Source organism: Lactuca sativa, chromosome 6, assembly GCF_002870075.4.
Source record: "Lactuca sativa cultivar Salinas chromosome 6, Lsat_Salinas_v11, whole genome shotgun sequence".
Classification (NCBI taxonomy): domain Eukaryota; kingdom Viridiplantae; phylum Streptophyta; class Magnoliopsida; order Asterales; family Asteraceae; genus Lactuca; species Lactuca sativa.
In genome coordinates, this window is record NC_056628.2 from 75,764,868 (window position 1) to 75,782,951 (window position 18,084).

The following is an 18,084-nucleotide window of genomic DNA, read 5'->3' on the forward strand; positions in this document are numbered from 1 at the left end:
ACAAGAAAAGTCGACTAGCACCGTCAGATCCTGAGCTCCGTTCCGACAAGCCCTTGAAGAGGACTGTGAACATGCCGTTCCACTGTGGCGGCAAGCAAGATTTCTTGAATTTTGCGACGGAGGTGAGAACCTCCGTGTACCCCATATTGTAAAACATGTTATACAGATACCCAACCGGAATCGTCTCCGGATTTATTCTCGATGGGTCAACAGCCAACCCTAGCATAGTGCAGAAACGTTGTCGAGAAACAGAGGTCTTGTGTTCAGCAATCTCGAAGAACACCCGCTCGACTGTTTTGTCGTAATAGGCAGTCGCATAAACCTGCGAGAGAGACGCCATGGGCACGGACTCGATCCTGGAGAGAGCCGTAGCGATTTGGGAGTACTTCAGGCACTCGATGATCGGCGACATGTAGGAGTCGTACGCCAGAGGATTGAGATCGATCACCAGGCATTGTTGCGGACGAATAGGAAGGATTTGTGAGGTAGCATGGACTGAGGATGATTCCGCCATTGTTGAAGGTAGTAGAAGAAAAAGATGAACAGTGAAGCTTTTGGGAGTTTTTGCTCTCTAGAAAATCCGGAAGCAGTAAAAAAGTAAATGAGAGTGTAGACTGCCTTTTATAGTGAGGGATTGGAGAGAGAAAAATCGTTTCAAATCTTCTATGCGATGATCACGTAGGAGAGAGAGTGTCAGATTCCTAGGATCACGCCACCCAACAAGCGCCGTTTCAGAAGAAAACCGTTTCAAATCCTCACGCGCCTTTAAGTGCCAGAGAGATGGCGCTTGAAATTTGCACACGCGTCCCTGATGTCAGTAAAAGTATGGGCGTTTCAAATTCACACGCGCCCCCTTTTTGTTTGTTTTTACCGTCGTTTGAATTTCAATCCGTTTAACTCCCGCCGAGTCAGTAACCTTTCGTCTTATCTTTTTAAATGGCATCTTTTGAATTAAATACCCACGTGGATTATTTTTTACCACAGCTTCATAATAAACCACCAAAGTAATAATACAGCCTGGAATAATTAGTAACGGAATTTTGGAAAATCAAAGATTTTCGTGCAAAGAGTGTAAAAGAAAAAGAAATAAAGCAACTCTTTTAAGGATTTTTTGTGATGTCAATAATGACACGAAACTGATGATCTCGGGCACGAATCTCTTCCTTCAAGGTCAAGAGAGACCTTAAAGTGTTAATGTGGAATCCCGTTGAATTTCGATCAATCACTTTTTAAGAAATGTTGAAAGGCTTCTTTTAATTAGGCTACTTTAGGGTGGCTTTCGCTTTGATGCAACACTTCTAATCTTGAAATAAGAAAGAAAGGAATCAAAGTACTTGTGAGACCGGTGTAGTCTATTGAACAAGTAGGTATGAATTTATTTTAAATTGGATTGGAAAAATATAAAATCTCATATATATAAAAAAATTAAAAACTGGATCCCGAGGGAAGAAATGTTATGGTGTTTAACAATTTCATAGGAATCACACAAAATAAAATTTGAGATTTCATGAAGGTACATTCATCAATTCATTGGTGAAAACTTGAGCAAATTAATTGTTCACCGTCAATTCAGATTTGGTGTTGAATTTTGGGTTTCACTCAGCTCGTAGTGGCACGAAACTAAGATCATAAACACAGATGTTGTGTAACCATAAACCTCAGTGGTAATTTCTGAGAGTCTCAAGGGTTACGTTGATGAAACGAATGTAATGGAGAAGTGTAATGGAGATGGTGTAAGAACATAAAGTACCTCTGCTGCGAAAATAAGGACCAAGCAGAAAAACTCTTAACTCATGTGAGAAGAGAGTGAGGTAGCTCACGATTAGAATAAATGTGTTAGCCTTATTGGGAAGACAAGGTTTGTTTATACCAGGTCATGAAGGCTATTATTCAAAATCTTATGAGGCTTGGGACACATACAGCAGCATGTTTCTAGGGACACTTAATTAATCCAACATTTATATCCCCATAAACGAACGAACACACAATAAAAAATATTTTTGGAGTTTTTGAGAGTTATATAAAAAAATAAATAAAATAAGTAAAAAAAATGAGTTTAAAAAAAACTTTGAAAAAAAAATTTGAAAAACCGAACCCGAACGTTCGGTTAGTTTCGATTAGGAAAAATTTGAAAAACCGAACCCGAGCGTTCGGTTGGTTTCGGTTCCAGAAAATTTTGAAAAACCGAACCCGAGCGTTCGGTTGGTTTCGGTTCCACAAAATTTTGAAAAACCGAACCCGAGCGTTCGTTTGGTTTCGGTTCAACAAAATTTTGAAAAACCGAACCCGAACCTTCGGTAGGTTTTGGTTTTGGAAAATTTTGAGAAACCAAGGGATTTAGACATGCAATTGGAAAATACTTTCAATATTAAGAAAAACAAATTTTGTACAAGAAATATACAACAAAGTAAAACTACCTTTGTAGTGATGAGCGAATCAGATGGTTTAACCGAACCTGAACGTTCGGTTAGATTTGCTTCTTACGTTTGAGGTTGAGAGATAGTGTGAGGTACTGACTCTGATTCCATCATACCTAGCCCTTGCAGTATTCTGTTGAATGATGCTTCAGGAAGAGCTTTGGTAAAGACGTCAGCCAGTTGATCAGTGGTCCTTACAAAGTGAACTTCGACGTTTCCATCTTCCACGTGATCTTTGATGAAGTGATACCTCAGTGCTATGTGTTTGGTTTTAGAGTGTTGCACTGGGTTATGACAGATCCTAATTGCACTTTCAGAGTCACAATATAGTGGGATCTTCTTCATATTGAGTCCATAGTCTCGAAGTTGACTCTGGATCCAAATCACTTGGGATGTGCAGGATGCAGCGGCAATGTATTCCGCTTTGGCAGTAGACAACGACACACACGTTTGTTTCTTGGATTGCCAGCTGACCAACTTTCCGTCAAGGAATTGACAGCCACCAGTTGTGCTTTTTTTGTCGAGTCCACATCCTCCAAGGTCAGCATCAGAATAGGCTTGAACGAAGAAGCCTGAGTTGGAAGGATACCATAGACCTAAGGAGGTGGTTCGCTTGAGATAGCGTAAGATGTTCTTCACTGCAAGCATGTGAGGTTCGCGTGGGTTCGCCTGAAATCAAGCACAATAACACACAGAAAACATGATGTCAGGCCTGCTAGCAGTAAGATACATTAGTGAGCCTATCATTTGACGATAGAGCGTGATATCGACAGCCGGTTTGTCAAGGGATGGAGTTAGCTTGGTGCCGAATGCCATTGGGACTTTGACTTTTGAGTCTCCCATCATACCAAACTTGGCTAGGAGAGTCTTCGTGTAAGCTTCCTGATTGATAAAGATGCCTTCGGGTCCCTGTCTAATATTTAAACCAAGGAAAAAGTTAATAGGACCCATTGAGCTCATTTCAAATTTAGTCTCCATCAACTTTCTGAATTCAGCTGTTAAGCTGGGATTCGTAGAGCCAAAGATGATGTCATCGACATAAATTTGAACAATCATAAGGTGGTTACCTTCCTTTTTGAGAAAGAAGGTTGGGTCAACCGAACCTTGTTTGAATTTAGATATCTTTAAAAATTTTGTTAGCGTTTCATACCAGGCTCTCGGAGCTTGTTTAAGGCCATACACAGCTTTATCCAAAATGTAGCAATGATTTGGATATTTTTCATTCACGAACCCAGGAGGTTGCTCCACATACACAGTTTCTTCGAGTTCTCCATTGAGAAATGCACACTTGACGTCCATTTGGAAAACTTCAAAGTTTTTGTGGGCAGCATAAGCAAGAAATATTCTTACAGATTCCAGCCTAGCTACAGGAGCGAAGGTCTCTTCATAATCAATCCCTTCCTCCTGACAATATCCCTTTACTACCAGACGAGCTTTGTTCCTTATAACATTCCCTTCCTTGTCCATTTTGTTCCTAAAGACCCATTTGAGACCAACAACTGAAGCATCTGGAGGAGTTGGAATGAGGCGCCAGACTTTGTTCCTTTCAAATTCGTTCAGTTCGTCTTGCATTGCTTGAACCCAATCAGAGTGATCGAGGGTAGTGTTAACTGTCTTCGGTTCAACTTTTGATACGAATGAGTTAAACATACAAAACTCAACTTTTGAAAATAAGGATGTCTGTTTTGCCTTCAGTTGTGATCGGGTCAGAACCTTTTCAGATACATCACCAACCACTTGAGAGATAGGATGATCTCTGGTCCATTTGGTAAGAGGAGGGTAATTTAGATCAAAGGTTGGGTCTAGTTCAGCATTGATCATTTCTTCTGGCTCAGATTGGCTATCGTAGTCAAGCGTCATATCATCATGCTCCCCCTCGATTGATGAACTTTGAGAAACTTGAGGTTCAGAGGTTTGTTGTGATGCTGGACTTGCAGGAGTTGATGCACCTTCGGTTGGAGAAGCACTTTCGATTGGAGAAGCACTTTCGGTTGGAGTTGTAGATCTTGGCTCCCCCTCAACATTTGAGCTTGGCTCCCCCTCGACTTTTGAGCTTGGCTCCCCCTCGACTGAAGCATTGTTGGATGGAGGGTCATCAGTAGTCGATCCTCCTTCATTCATTCTCCTGGCAGCTTCTTCGACAATTTGCTTCATGTGGTCGACCTTGTTGTCTGTTGCACCTGCTTCTGAGAGAGAAGCTTTCTCTGGTTCGTCAAAGAGCTCCAAAAATTTATCGTATAAATTAGCGATCGAGACTGTGACTTGCCCAGTTTGAGGAAAGATTTCCCCAGCGGTGTCTTCTTTGGCTTGTAGCTTTTTGACATAGCCATCATCAAAGGTCACGTAATATGTCTCTTCAATTTTTCTTGAACGCTTGTTTAGGACTCTGTATGCCTTGGATGTGAGAGAGTATCCCAGAAAGATTCCCTCGTCGTCTTTGACGTCGAACTTATTGCGGTGTTCTTTAGAATTAAAGATGAAACACCGTGAGCCGAACACGTGGAAAAATTTCACATTAGGCTTTCTGTTATTGAGAATCTCGTATGGTGTGAGCGTGAATCGTTTGTTGAGATAAGACCTGTTCTGTGTAAAACAAGCAGCAGAAATAGCGTCAGCCCAAAAATAAAGAGGTAAGGAAGCGAAACTTAGCATAGTTCGGGCAGCTTCACACAAAGATCGGTTTCGTCTTTCGACAATTCCGTTCTGTTGTGGTGTGTAGGGAGCTGAGAAGTTGTGACTTATTCCCTTTTCTGCAAGAAATTCTTCCAACTCCCTGTTCTTGAATTCAAGACCATTGTCGCTTCTGATGTTGCGAACAACCTTCTTGAGCTGTACTTCAATCTGCTTGATGAACACTTTCAGCTGATGAGTCGCTTCAGATTTGAGCTTTAGAAAGAACACCCATGTAAATCGTGAAAAGTCATCAACAATAACAAGAATATACTTGCTACCACCGATGCTTTCGATAGATGAAGGACCACACAGATCGATATGAAGTAATTCGAGTGGTTCAACAACTTTTATGTTAATTACAGATGGGTGACTTTGACGACTCTGCTTCCCCATTTTGCATGCAGCACACAAATGATCTCTGTCGAACTTGAGCAATGGAAGACCCCTAACATGATCTCCAGTGACAAGTCTGTTGATATCTTTAAAGTTGAGATGAGAGAGCCTTCGGTGCCACAACCAGCTTTCGTCAGATTGAGCTTTTGATAACAGGCATATAGCTGGGTTTCCTTTGATGGGTTTAAGGTTTAGAGGAAACATTTCACCCTTTCTCTCCGACTTGAGAATTACATTCTTTGTCTTTTTCTCAATAATTTCAGAACCTTCGTCATCGAATGAGATTTGGAGACCTGTACCTCCAACAAGCTGAGATACACTGATGAGGTTGTGTTGGAGTCCTTCCACATAAGCCACCTTCCTTATAGTAAAGTCACCATTCGTTATCATCCCGTATCCCTTTATGGTGCCGAAAGAATTATTTCCAAACTTGACATTGCCACCATTTGCAAGAGACCTGTATTCCCTGAGCTCCTCTTTCCTCCCTGTCATGTGACGTGAGCAGCCACTATCGATGTACCATTCTTCGTCGTACTGCTCGTCACTTATAACCTGCAAAAATTAAGCAGATTTAGGAACCCAAAGCTTCTTGGGTCCACGTGAGCCTTTCATGGGAACAGGAACAGTAAGAGAGATATCAACAAGATATGTTCGTTTTATAAGTGTTGTTTCATCTTTCTTTTTAATGGTAAAAACTTTTATTTTATTAGGATTGAGTGCATTCAGTTTAGACTCTGGTGTGGATTCATTAACCTTTTGTTTGCCCTTTTGTTCAGACGACGAATGAGATTTTTGAGAATGATTAGAATGAGCTTTAGAGCAAAATGGAGATGAATTGGTGGAAGTAGAAGAATTAGATGAACTAGAAGGAGTGGGTTTAGATTGAGAGGACTTCTTGGCAGGAGACTATAAGTGACCCTTTTGCTTTTGATCATTGGAGGGACTGACCTTAGAGTTTTGATCTCTTTTTACTTCAGAACCGAACCTTTGCTTTCGGTTGGAATCGTTCTCTGAATCGAACCTTTGCTTTCGGTTGAAGTCATTCTTAGAACCGAACCTTTGCTTTCGGTTGGTATTTTCTTGTGAACCGAACCTTGGCTTTCGGTTATTGTGACTCTCAGGTTTTCCGACAGGATTGTTTTCATACTTCAGATTCCTGTCTTGATGTGAGAAGTATGCATTCTGGGATTGCCAGAATTGTCTCCTTTCAGAGAGATTTTTCCTGTATCTTTGGTTCCTTTCTCGTTTCTTATTCCTTATCTGCTTTGGTTGATGATGAACATTAGCTTTCGTTTTCGGTTTCTCCTTGGTTGGTTCATTTTGAATTGTAGGAGTTTCATTTAGCACTGAGGAAGTAGAGGGAACGTCTTCTGTTGCCGAACTTTCATTCTCCTGAGGAATGTCTTTTGTACCGCTGGTGCTTGGCTCATCGAAATTATCTGGCTTATTTAAGGGTTCAGGTATGTATCTACCTTTACTCATCCAAGAGGTTCTTTCTGATAAGCCCACCGTTTCGTTTGCATTATCTATTGGTGCTGACCAGAAGTACTCATCGCAGCCATCAGCATTGTCTTCGTTTACAATAGCTGTGAGTTCAGCTGTCTGATGTTCGGTTACTCCAGTGACCTTGTATACTTGATTCGGAGTGGTCCTGACCTTTTGATACACAACTGCTTTCTCTACTAAGATCGGGGACTTTTGTTGGGACAATCGAGCGAACTCCACTGAATTTTCAGAAATTAGATTCTTGTGGTTTTCAGGTTCGCTTTTTACAAATTCTGAGCAGTCAACCGTGTCCTCTACAGAAATTTCACTCATGTTGTCGTCCTCGTTAAGCTCAGATGCATTTTCAACATCAATTTTGTTTTCTGAGCTTACGTTGGCGTTCAAAGAGTCAAAATTTTGTATGGTTTCGGTTCTCAGTTTAAGTCTATCATTTTCATCCAAAAGGTTTTTAAGCATATCCTTGTGGTCCTTGGATTTAATGAAAGATTCAATTTTGTCCAGTCCATACATGTAGGTCGGATTGACATCATCAAATGATATCACACTCTCACAGTTATAAGCTTCGGCATCAATTTCATCCTCCTTAAACTCCAGGAAGGGCAAAATCATGCGATGGATCTTTTGGCCTATTTCACAGTCTAAGTGAAGTTGAGTAATATTAGAATAAAGACGTTTTGCAATTAAACAAAAAACATTCCGCTGTTTTAACAACTTTAAATTTTCTCTTTGTAAATAAATGTTTTCGTCTTTAATTTTAACTAATTCAGACTCCTTCAACTCGATCCACATGCGCCGCTCCTCACTCTTCGACGACACCCTGCTTAATTGATCAGTTAGGTTAGAATTGGTGACTCGAGTTTGAGTTAAGCTACTATCTAGATGAGAAATTCTTGTATTAACATTTTTTAGTTCTTTCTCATATGAGGATTGTGGTACTTTAAATGAAACAAAAAACGATTGTACCTTCTTTATCAGTTCATCAAGCTCATTGAACTGCTGGCTGAGTGGCTTGGCCGTAAAGCACATGTCCTCCTGCACCTTCGGTTCATTGCTTCCACTATCGGTGTTGTATCCCCTCATCTGAGATACATCAGACACCATGAAGCATCTTCCTCCATTGCTCTCCTCCTTTGCCACATAACCCTTTCCATGAGTAGGCTTCCTCACTTCATCGTCTTCTGAGTCAGTAGACCAAACTTCCACTCTACCGAACTCGTCATCAGCAACCGAACCCTGCACAATAAGAGCATTCATAGAAGGGTTAGCGGTAGACCTCTTCTTTCTCATCTCATCGAGCCTTTTCTGCAGCACAGCTTCCTCATCCTTTTCATCGTCCTTTTCAGCCATCTTCTTAAGGACACAATCTTTAGCATAGTGGTTTTTCCCACCACAGTAGTAACAGCTTACTCCAGAATCACCATCAGCCTTCGGTTCCTTCTTGGGCTCTTCAACCTTCGGTTCATTGTTAACTTTTTCTGAACTATAACTCCCCTGCCAGTTTCGGTTTTTATTGCTGGGGAATCTCTTCTTTATGAACCTCTTGGGGTTAGACACCATCATAGCATAATCCTCAGACGTGAGGTCATACTCCTCTAAGTTAAGGTCTTCATCCTCCACCGCAGCTTTACTTTTTGACAGGAGGGCCAACGAACTAAGGCTTGAAACAACGTTTTTCTCCTGTAGTACAATCTTCTCCTGGGACTTGAGAATACCCACCAGTTTCTCCAGAGAATATGATTTAAACTGCTCATGGGCTTTGACTGTAGACACCACTGCTCTCCATTCAGACCTTAGACCATTTAAGAATGTAACCTTCTACTCGATAAGCTTCCTTTCAATGTCATGCTTGATCATCCTGCTGAGAAGATGATTGAAGCGATCGAACGTCTGGGTCACTATTTCTTCGGCTCCTTGCCTGAATTCTCCAAACTCCGATAAGAGTAAGGTTTGGATAGAATGTTCAAGATCCTCGTCTGTAGAGTACAGTTCGCGAAGTCTATCCCAAACTTCCTTTGCCGTCGTGCATGAGCTGACCAACCTGAAGGTGTCGGATTGAAGGGCAAATCTAATCAAGCTTAATGCCTTGATATTGCACTGGAATTTATCCTTTTCATCTTGTGCAATATCTTTAACATCCTTCAGCAGATCATTGTACTCCTTTTGAGTTTTGATAATCCTGGACGTTGCAGAATGAGAAAAAGGTCCATTAATGATAGCTTCCCATATGAGATATCCATTATCCTCAGATCCTATCACGTAGTCTTCGAAGTGATGCGCCCAGACTTCATAGTCATGGGTGTATAGGATTGGAATCTTTGTCGTCGAACCGATGCTGTTGGAAATATTGATAGGATTTGATTGCGATTCGTCCATTATGATAAAAAAAAACCTGTTAAAAGATCAGACTAGTAATAACTCAGATTAGGGCAAAACAATAAATATCAAGATACGTCAATAATGAGATGACGGCTCGATAAATATCAGTAATTGCGGAAAAACCCTAATTTAAACATTTTCACAGAAAAGATGTGTATCGATTACACAACCTCCTGCTCTGATACCAATTGATGAGATTAAAACTTTAATCTATGAAGATCGATTAGATCTTAAACAGGTAATTAATTATAAAAACAGCAAGAACACGAAAATAAGAATAAGGCAAGAGTGAATCAATCGTGTCGAATGATTAAAACAAAATCCTCAGAAGAGCTCGATTAAGAACATCAACTGTAGATGATTGGTAGGTTACAAGAACGATTAAGGAAATCTGTAAATACTATCGTTATGCTCTTGATCAATCGTTAAAAATCATTAACCTAATATGCATGCAAGCATATACTTATATAATAAACATAATGGGCTCTCGGTTGGACAGGCCCAAACCGGAATACAAACTAAATAAACAAACAGTCGAGCCCAAATGACGCAATCTTCAAACTAATCTTCAGCCCAACAGTAACAATACAATTATCAGAACATACCTAAAGAATCCTCATTCTATAGGCTTCTTAGAATCTCCATGACTTTCCTTGATTCGAGTACAAATCTTGTGCTTTTATTAGTATAGGCCCAATACCACATTCCACACCTATCCATACTTAGCTCAAGAAGCATCTCGAATCCTCCAAGTCACCTTCTCATAATGATACTCCCAATAACCTCTAAACAGCTAACCACTCACACTAAAGCACTTCCTAGGCTCTCCTAGGATCCCCACCCCACCTTGCCATCAGCTACTGATGAACTCCAAGTAGTATCAGCTAACTACTTCATGAATACAATTACATGTAGCAAAACTTAAATAGTCTTTTGACTAAAAGAACCAATCCTACAATGGTAAACGAGAGCTGCGCAATAGGGTTAAATCAATCATTCTAACATTATTTATCATTTCAGCATGTAACTTACAATATTTGTTTAATAGTTATCTCACATCAATAAGAGTCCCATAAAACACAAATCAAGCAGCATTCGAGCAGAAACACTTAGAAGCCATAAAACAATCAAAGGACATCCTCAACTCACTCGCTGCTACGATGCTAGTAACTTCCACTTACACTACCGGTTTCCTTATGCATGCAAATTATATATAATACGATATCAAATAGATTGTCAAAAAAATGATTCTACCCTAAGACCACAACCAGACGAGGAATAGGAAATAAGGCTAAATCAATCATTCTAGGGCTATATGATCCTAATCGTATATAATTTTTAAACATACACTTAACAATCAATTCTATCAACATAAACTTTAAATCTGATTTAGCATCCAATTCCCCCTAGACTACAGGTCATCACAAATCATGCTATTCTATCATGCAACTCCTGAAGGTAGCATACAACATAACATCATGTATGGGTATTCGGGGAATTGCTTACTTGAGCTCGGATGATTACACGCATCGTATCCTTTTCTTTATAAAATACATTTTAGAAAAAAAATATTTTCTTTCAAAAAGACTACCAATTCCTCAGTGTGAGTTCTGACACATCCGAGAGCGTGTTTGAATCCTTCAAACCAAGGCTATGATAACAACTTGAAACATCCCAAAATGCCAGTAAAATTTTTCATTTTTAAACATCGAATCATACAACCAATTATTCCAAAACCAAATAGAGTAAAAATGTATTTTCAAACATTAGATATCTCCAAAAGTAACTAATGCAGAAAAAGCCAATAGAGGATGCGGTGCAGTCAAGTCAGACCCTTCCCTATGAATCTGGAAATACATAAAAAATGTTAAATAAAAAACCGTAAGCACAAGGCTTAGTGAGTTTCACAAAATACCACACACCACATAAATAGGCCTAGACGGACATATAACTAAATGGGCCCAACCCAACATACATAAATGGGCCCAACCTAACATAATAATGGGCCCAACCCAGCATACATACTAATGGTCCATCCTAACATAATAATGGGCCCATTCCTACATACATAATAATGGGTCTAACCCAACATAATAATCAGCCCAGCCCAACATACAAATAGGCCCAGGCCAACATACATACTAATAGGTCCAACCTTGCATACAAATAGGCTCAGCCCAACCTACATATACAAGAGTCACAAAGGCAACTAGTACAATCTAGTGGGCTGGCATTGGTGCCTTCGACCCACGAGCATAGTGAAAAGACTCACATGCACTCTGAAGACAAGATAAACCACCACTAACGCTAGCGATATGAAGCCTCCCTTACTGAACTTCTCTATAATAAAACGCTAATTAACAATTAATGAAATTAGTAACTCATGAAAGGTCTTGGCTCATAGTTAAACCTCCTTTAGGCAAATGAGCATTTTTCTATTAATAAGTCTCAACATGGTTTACCAAAACTCAAACTGGACAAAAAGTCAATGATCAAAAAATTTAACTTATACCCTACGTAACTAAACTATGCCCTACATAGAGCTACACCTTGCGTAGAGAGGCTACGCCCTGCATACATCCCCTGATCCTAAAAAGTTTCTTAAGCTCTTAATATAGCAAGACAAACTCTCCATCTCCTAGATCTGATTTAGATCAATGTCTTAATGGATAATGTCACTGACTTCATCCATTTGAATGGCCAAGATGAACGCACAACCAAATTGTAAGTCGAAGATGGCACCTTTTTCTCATGAACTCATGTATGGCTGGATAAGAGTGTCCATGCTCTCATTTTTTATGATTCTATAACCTCAAAACATTAGAAAGAGGCATTCAAATATACTAGAGTACCCCATACTCCTAAAGACCAAGGTTAAGGGATAAAAGAATAAAAACCCATGAGCTACTTAGATCTAACAGAAGGAGTATCTAGATGTAAGCTTTATACATTCTAGAGATAAGTGATAAAGTATAAAGCTTGGATCTACAAAGCTTGGAGCTCACACTTGCTTCTTCGATGACCTTCTTCAAGAATGCACACAAAATTCCCATTAATGCATCCAAAACTCACAATTAGTGGATAGGGTTTCAAAAGAATGACAAGTAGTGATAGAGGATGGTAATGGGAAGGGTTCCAACAAGTTAGCACCCATAAATAGAGCTTAAAACCTTAGGATTAGGGTTTTGGTCAGTAGCTTGTACACCCTGCATAACCTAAGTTATGCCATGTTCAACTCATTAAAAATGCGATCTGATTTTAACATTTGTGTTGTGTGTAGCTCCCCTATGCTCTATGTAGGTCAAAACCTTCAACATACAATTCAACTTCGAACAACCATAACTTCTTCATTTCAACTCTATTTTCAACGTTCTTTATATGCAAAAAAAAAAATATTGACGAGCCCTATACTTCTATCTAGTTACTTTTGGCTTAAGACATGTCGAACTAAAAACCATAACCCACTCAAGAAGCCTAACATATAACTTTTCCCATTTTATCCTTTGGTTCCATCACATGAATCAAGGGATTAGATCTAATAACCAATATTACTAACCCTCAATAAGGTCCAAACTTTACTTCTTTAAAGCCCAAAGTCTTTACATGATCAGATTGCGGTCAACGAGCCTTAAATTAAGGAATGTCCCAAAACAGGGTGTTCCAAGATGCACAAACTTTATGGATTTAAAATTGCTACTCGCTTCCAAGCACCTCAAAGAAACCTTAATCCTCACAATTTAGGCATAAGACATGGAAAAATAAGGTCCAAAGGTAAAGAGAGGTTCAAATCAAATTAGAGGAGGATAGGTTTTTATGGGATCTCTATAAGGAGTAATGGAGGCTGAGAATGAACTAACCTTAGGGGTAATGGTGCTTAAATAACCTCCAAAACCCTAAAAAGACTTTCTAACCATGGGTCGGGACCGTCGTGTCCTTAATAGGTGCCCTGCATCCACTTGTGAATAAATCTAGTTTTCAGATTTTAACCAATTGATCAAAAAAACCTAATTAAATTACGCATCCAGAAATGGATGTTACATGTTACCTAAAAGGGTGAGTATGCCCTTTTCGCTGACTTTTAAGCGAGTTTGAACCACTAGATCGACTAAAAAATATGTAAAACTAGGTTCTAAACCACAATAGCATCTCCCGAAAGGGTGATTATGCCCTTTTTGTTGACTTGTAAGTGAGTTTGAACCATTAGATAGACCTTCATTTACTTTTTTTTACAAATAAAGCTTCTAAATCAATCTACTAAACCACAATAACATCTCATCAATCGATCAGTTGGTTGACATTACAACAAATTGTAAATGTAATGACATAACAGAGAATAAAAAAACTCGATGTCAAAATCAAAATTTTATGGTAATATAGTGACTGTCTTCCAATTTGAATTTCAGTGATAAAATCAAATTTTTGTTAAACTTAGTGACTTTATTGCAAGTTAGGAAAACTGCTTATCCGGATAATATAGAGAAGCACTCATTTGATTGATATTGCAACAAAATTATAAATATAATGACATGATTAAAAAAAATCAATATCAAAATCAAAATTTTATGGTAATATAGTGACTTTCTTGCAGAAAGACACTTTTCTGCGAAAGAGACTAAAAAAGGTGGGGGGCGAAACAAAAAGACCCTTTTCTACGAAGGAAAACAATTGCCCTATTTCTATCTATCACAAATCCATTCCATTATATATATATATATATATATATATATATATATATATATATATATATATATATATATATATATATATATATATATATATATATTTTGCTCTTCTATAAGTCTAAAATAAATTATACAACCTTTTAATCATATCATATGATTATATAACTAGCTATACTCTCTAGTTTTTATTATTTATGAAACAATAATCCCCCAAATCAATACATGTGTTAGATAGTACATATTTAATAACCAAATTAGTAAATACCTAATCAGTTAGTGCCAAATTTTTTAAGGTATGACTATAGGATTATATAGTGTTAACAAATATCATTTAACAATATATTTATCTTTGTGTGTGTGTTGGTCGTGTGTGTATGTGTGTTTGTGTTCATATTGGTAGTATGGTTTGTAGAAATCAAAAGCCTGAAAATCATGTCGGGTTATTGTTTCCAAAATTCAAGTAAAAGGTTAAGTGGAATCAAGGAATCAATAGGTTATGATTTTTTTTGTATTATTTCTTGAAGTTTATACCAATGAGAGATGTTTTGGGTGTAGGTGTGAGTGTGGGTGTGGATCTCATATTTTTTATTTAAAAAAACTTAAAACCAAAAAGAAAAAAATATATATTAAAAGAGAAAAATAGCCTTTCAAGTTGATGAGTAACCGGAACCACAACAAATGTCCTAGTTAGGGGACCAAATCTACAAGTTGAAAAGCTTTTGGACAAAATCCAAGAAAAATCTAAAACCATGGGACTGATTTTACAATTTTCTAAAAAGTATATAAAAAGTGTAGTAAGGCAAAGTAGTATTGATTTAACAAGTGGCAACAAAAGAGTACAAGGACTCTCCAAGTGGAAAAATAAAAAATTGTGGTGAAACATTTTACCAAATCACGAGCATGATTTTATTAATTTAATCTATATCTCTATCAGTTAAATATTTAAAACCTAATCCGTCGAAAATTTGTTAAAAAAAATATTTTTTATTTATATTATTTTCTCTAGCACTGATATATCACATCTTTATCATCATACATGATCATGTTCCATTCTTCTATATTCATACGCATAAATCAAAACATTATCGTAACCTCTTAAATGAATTAAAATATGTGCACATACGAACATTCATGACTCATCTTCTGCTAATCGGAAACCAACGTTCATGAAAAGAAGACTGGTGAGAAACCATATAAATAAGGAAAACAAGCACAATGGCTACACCCCATGGAGACCCTCCGGCTCGATGAAATGAATCTTTCTCAGGCAACGGCACCATGGACGGGAACCATGGCCTTTCACCACTAGATAGCCAGTGAACAAGAAGCAAAAGCACGACAGGAGTGAGCATGAGGAAGATCTTCAAGTTGTACAGGAAGCTCTCAACCTTGGGCTCATAGTTGAGGTACCAAGTGAAGCATAAGAAGAGGAAAACAACACAAAGGAAGAAGAAAAAGTGGATTGGGATAGAAAGTTGTCGGATGTACTCATAGTAGGATACCTTATTATCGTTGTTGTAGTACCTAGCCATGTTTGGGAGGATTTTTGCTTTGAAAATGAAAGACAGTGTGTGTTTATGTATCAGGTGGGAATGTTTATTGAGAGATTGAGGAGTAAATGAGATTGTGTATTTATAGGTAAACATAGCATTATAAAACAATCATATTTGTCTACAAAAAATTTGAATATATTATGTGGTTTTGCTTGGCATTGGGAAAGTAGAGACCTTTATTTTGGTTAAAGGGATTCCATTTATCAAGAAGGAGTTGTAGGGCTTTCGAGCCTTTGAGTCTTTCATATTCTTTACGAAATTGTTGTTAACCAACAACAGAACGCCACATAACACCGACCACGGACACGAATCTTGGGGAACGTTTAAATAAAATGAGATTGTTAACTTGTAAATGGAAAGACTTATATTTATTTACCGAGTTTTAATATATAAAAAAAAGTTCAAACAAAAATGAAAAAATGAAAATTATATTTTGGAATGACTTATATTTATTTACCGAGTTATAATAACGAAAAAAGGAAGAGAAAAAGTTTAAATAAAAAGAAAAACATAATAAAAATGAAAGAAACATATATTTTGTATTTGAAAAAATTACTAAACTAACTAAAACTTTAATGATTTATCCATTTTTAGTCAAAAAAATACCCACTTATACCAAAATAGTCTACGAAACCGTAGACGATTATGATCATCTAAGGTCAAACTGCATTTGACTATGGTCAACGGTCATTTTAAAAGTTTGACTAATGTTTCGAACAATAGGCTATTCTTTTCGTAACTCATCTATTCTTTCCGGGCCCATCGACCCAAAATATTTATATGTTTATTTTTTAGATTACCTTGACCTACTTTTTTCTTGGAGACATCTACTACTTTCTCTAAATGGAGGCTTCTAAGAACAACAAGTTATGTGTCGTTTTTGGCTAAAATTTTACCCTATTATTGATTAGGTGTAGTTTTTATATATATAATTTTTTTTCTCAAAAAAAAAAAACGAAAAAATATGAAACCGTAGACTTCATACGCAACATACGGTGTACAAGTCAACAATACACATATTGTGTATTGTGTACATGTATACCGTAGGTTTCTCCCAGAAACCGTATTTTTTTACCTATAGTTTTGATTCCCAAAAATCAATATATATATATATATATATATATATATATATATATATATATATATATATATATATATATAAAACAAAGGGAAAATGACTTATTAAGCTAATTAACTTTTTGGTATGTTCACATTTGGGTAACTATCTTTTTTTGTACACATCTAGGTAACAAACTTGTTGGAAGTGTTCACATATGACAATTATGACCTGTTGTAGCAGGTTACAACCTAGATGTAAACATTTTCAACAAAGTCGTTACCTAGATGTGTACAAAAAAAGTAGCTATCCAAATATGAACAAAACGAAAAGTAAGAGTAAATTACATGAATAGTCCCTGTGGTTTGGGGAAATTTATGTTTTGGTTCCTAACTTATTTTTTTTAACTCGGATGGTCCCTACTATTTATTTTTATTGCATGTTTGTGATGGGTGTTGGCCATAAGAACATCCTATGTGCTCATACAAACCCTAATACTTGGATCTAGGTTTCTCTATTGTACATGCAATTCATCCAAGACTATAAACCCTAGATCTAGCATATGATAATCAATATAACATTTAATTAGGGTTTAGATCATACCTTGATTGTTATGTAGCAATAACAATCACAAATCCTCCTTGTATTGACTTTAGAAAGCTTAGAGTCACAAATGTCACTCCTCTAATGGTTCACAAACACCACGAGCAAGAGGATGAAGAGGAGAAGAGAAGGAGGCTGCCCAAAACGTGTGGAAACCCTAGACAACAAGTTCATCACGTTTTTGAGCCTTAAGGGTTCTTTATATAGAGAGGCTATTAGGGTTATCTAACAAGGAAACCCTAATTTGGATGCTTAAGCCCTAAGTAACCTATGGACTCCTTCCTTAGCAAGCCTTGGACGATTTCTAATGGGTTTCCCCATACGATTCGTCCAACCTTATAATATAAGTCAATCCATAGCCCAATTGCAATTATCTTATAATTACAATTCCAGTTCCTTAAGTTTAATTAATCTCTTTTAGTCACAAACTTAATTCTTATTAATTCTTGACTAATATTAATTAACCAATATGATTTCTCCTTTAATATATTGTTCTCATAATATATTAATAAATCATATTTAATCATTTCTCTCCATATTTCATCCTATCAAGTTGCTTTGGTGAAGGCAACCCAAAAGGACCATGCACCATCGGGTCAAGTACATATCAAAATAGTTATGGACTTAGACACTGATCTAACAATCTCCCACTTGGATAAGTCTAATAACTATTATGTGTATGACTTCATATCCTGATCTACAATCGTAGCTTTCCAAAGCCGCTGTCAACTCTGATCTTATCATATACGCGTGTCCTTTAGATAAGGGATCATATATTCCTCCATTCTAGATATCGTAAGACATGATTTCTAATCATTCTTTCT

At 37.4% G+C, this 18,084-nt stretch overlaps 1 protein-coding gene across 1 annotated transcript; it reads right to left on the minus strand.

Annotated features, from left to right (window-relative positions):
• Positions 1-15,070: 15,070 nt before the first annotated feature.
• LOC111890176 (uncharacterized) lies at positions 15,071-15,959 on the minus strand. Its single transcript, XM_023886333.3, has one exon. It carries the CDS (start codon positions 15,691-15,693, stop codon positions 15,184-15,186), a length of 510 nt encoding a protein of 169 aa, XP_023742101.2. The 5' UTR covers positions 15,694-15,959; the 3' UTR covers positions 15,071-15,183.
• Between the last annotated feature and the right edge of the window lie 2,125 nt (positions 15,960-18,084).